The 2,148-nt window shown below is 48.4% G+C and overlaps 1 protein-coding gene across 1 annotated transcript; it reads left to right on the plus strand.

Moving 5' to 3' along the window:
• Window positions 1-651: 651 nt before the first annotated feature.
• LOC141613312 (putative mitochondrial protein AtMg00310) lies at window positions 652-1,281 on the plus strand. Its single transcript, XM_074432046.1, has one exon. The coding sequence runs from the start codon at window positions 652-654 to the stop codon at window positions 1,279-1,281; it is 630 nt and encodes a 209-aa protein (XP_074288147.1).
• The last annotated feature ends 867 nt before the right edge of the window (window positions 1,282-2,148 follow it).

Consider the following 2,148-nt stretch of genomic DNA (forward strand, 5'->3'; position numbering starts at 1 on the left):
TTCTAGAGGAGGTGCTTACGCGAATGGGGTTCGATCAAAGGTGGGTGGGACGAGTGATGATGTGTGTGAAGACAGTGACTTATACGATTGGGGTTAATGGCGAGAATTCGCGTGTGGTGCGGCCTGAATGGGGCTTAAGGCAAGGTGACCCATTGTCACCGTATTTATTCATTTTATGTGCCGAAGTCCTATCTAGCCTTATTCGCAAAGCGGTTGAACAAGGAGTGATACAGGGAGTCCGTGTTGCACCAAATGCCCCGGCCATCTCACACCTCTTTTTCGCGGATGATAGCCTAATCTTTGCGCATGCGAATGAACGAGAAGCTGCCCAGGTACGTAATATTCTAAACTTATATGAGAAAGGGTCGGGACAGCTAATTAACCTCGACAAAACAACCATTTCATTCAGCAAGGGGACACGGCTAGTGAGAAAACAGAGAGTAAATGAGATATTTCGAGTGAGAATGGTGGATGAGCAGGACCGTTATTTGGGGTTACCCACAACGGTTGGGAGGTCGAAGTGAAACCTAACTAGTGTAGTACGGGACAGAATTAGTAAGAAGCTTCAAGGGTGGCGGGGTTTGACACTTAGCAAGGCGGAGAAGGAGATATTGATAAAAGGCTATAGGCCAAGAAATTCCTTCTTACACAATGAGTGTTTTCCAATTGCCATCGTCGTTTTGCAATGAGTTACGGTCACTAGTGTCGGGTTTCTGGTGGGGATCGGAGAGGGGTAAAAGAAAGATACCTTGGGTTGCGTGGAAAAAAATGCGTCGGCATAAGGGAGAAGGAGGGCTTGGATTCCGGGATTTCGAGAAATTTAATGAGGCTCTTCTAGGAAAACAAGCATGGCGGATAATAGCTAACCCGGACTGTCTTATGGCCAGAGTGTTGAAAGGGAAGTATTTTCCGAATAAGGAGTTCATGGAGTCGGATTTGGGCACCACACCAAGCTATACATGGAGAGGGATTTGGAGTACGAGAAGGGTAGTGTTGCTAGGGGCGAGAAAACGGGTTGGAGATAGTAAGTCAATATGGGTTTGGGCAGACCCGTGGATACCAAATACTCAGTCAAGACGGGTTATCTCGCCGAGAGGTGAACAAGTGGACGATTTAAGGGTATGTGAGCTTTTTAATGAGGATGGGGTGACTTGGAATGAGGAGAAACTGGCTACTCTGTTTTTACCGTTTGAGTGCGAACGGATACAACAAATAAGAATAAGCGAGTCGAAACCTCCGGATGAATGGTGTTGGGAACTCGAGAAAGACGGTCAATACTAGGCCCGGTCTGCTTACCGTGCTCTGCTAAGTGAAGATAATGACACGGCTGAACAGTCCGAGCACAATCAGGCCCGATGGGTGTGGAAGAAGATATGGAGCATTCCAGTCCTGCCGCGAATAAAAGTTTACTTTTGGCAGCTATGCATGGATGTCATTCCCACGAGAGGTAATATTGCAGCCCGAATGTAATTGACGGATGAGACGTGTCCATGGTGTCGCTATTGTGTGGAGACGTGTCTTCATGCGATGCGAGATTGTGGTAGGGTGGGGGATATTTGGGATGAATTGGGAGTGGAGAGAATCGAGGGAGTCGAGTTTGGGAAAGCGAAAGATTGGATTGAAGAAATGATGAAGGGAATGGGAGTGAGAGAATGTGCGGAATTCATGATGAGCTGTTGGGCAATTTGGGAAGATCGAAACAAACTCGTTTTTGAGGGAGAAAATGGGGGTGCTGCCAGGGTGGTGAGACGGGTCATAGAACTTATGTGGGAGATGCAGGTGGGAGTGAGTTCAGAGAGGGGTTCTGCGGGGGAAGTGCAAGGGTGTGGTGAAGAGGAGACGGATGGACTAAACCGAACCAGAGAAGGGTCAAGGTGAACATTGACGCGGCGGTTTTGGAAGGTATAGGAGTTGGCTGGGGAAGCGTAGGACGGGATGAACATGGGGAGGTTTTGTGGTGTGTTGTGACGCAACAAAGAGGCGAGATGAGTGTAGCGATGGTGGAGGCGGTGGGAATTTTAAAGTGTCTCCAAGAAGCAAGGATGAATGGACAAGCTGATGTGGATGTCGAGAGCGATTGTGAAGTGGTGGTAGCAGACTTACGCAGGCGTGCCAAGGGACGAAGCGATTTGCATCTAGTTTACGATG

This window comes from Silene latifolia, chromosome 11, assembly GCF_048544455.1.
Source record: "Silene latifolia isolate original U9 population chromosome 11, ASM4854445v1, whole genome shotgun sequence".
Classification (NCBI taxonomy): domain Eukaryota; kingdom Viridiplantae; phylum Streptophyta; class Magnoliopsida; order Caryophyllales; family Caryophyllaceae; genus Silene; species Silene latifolia.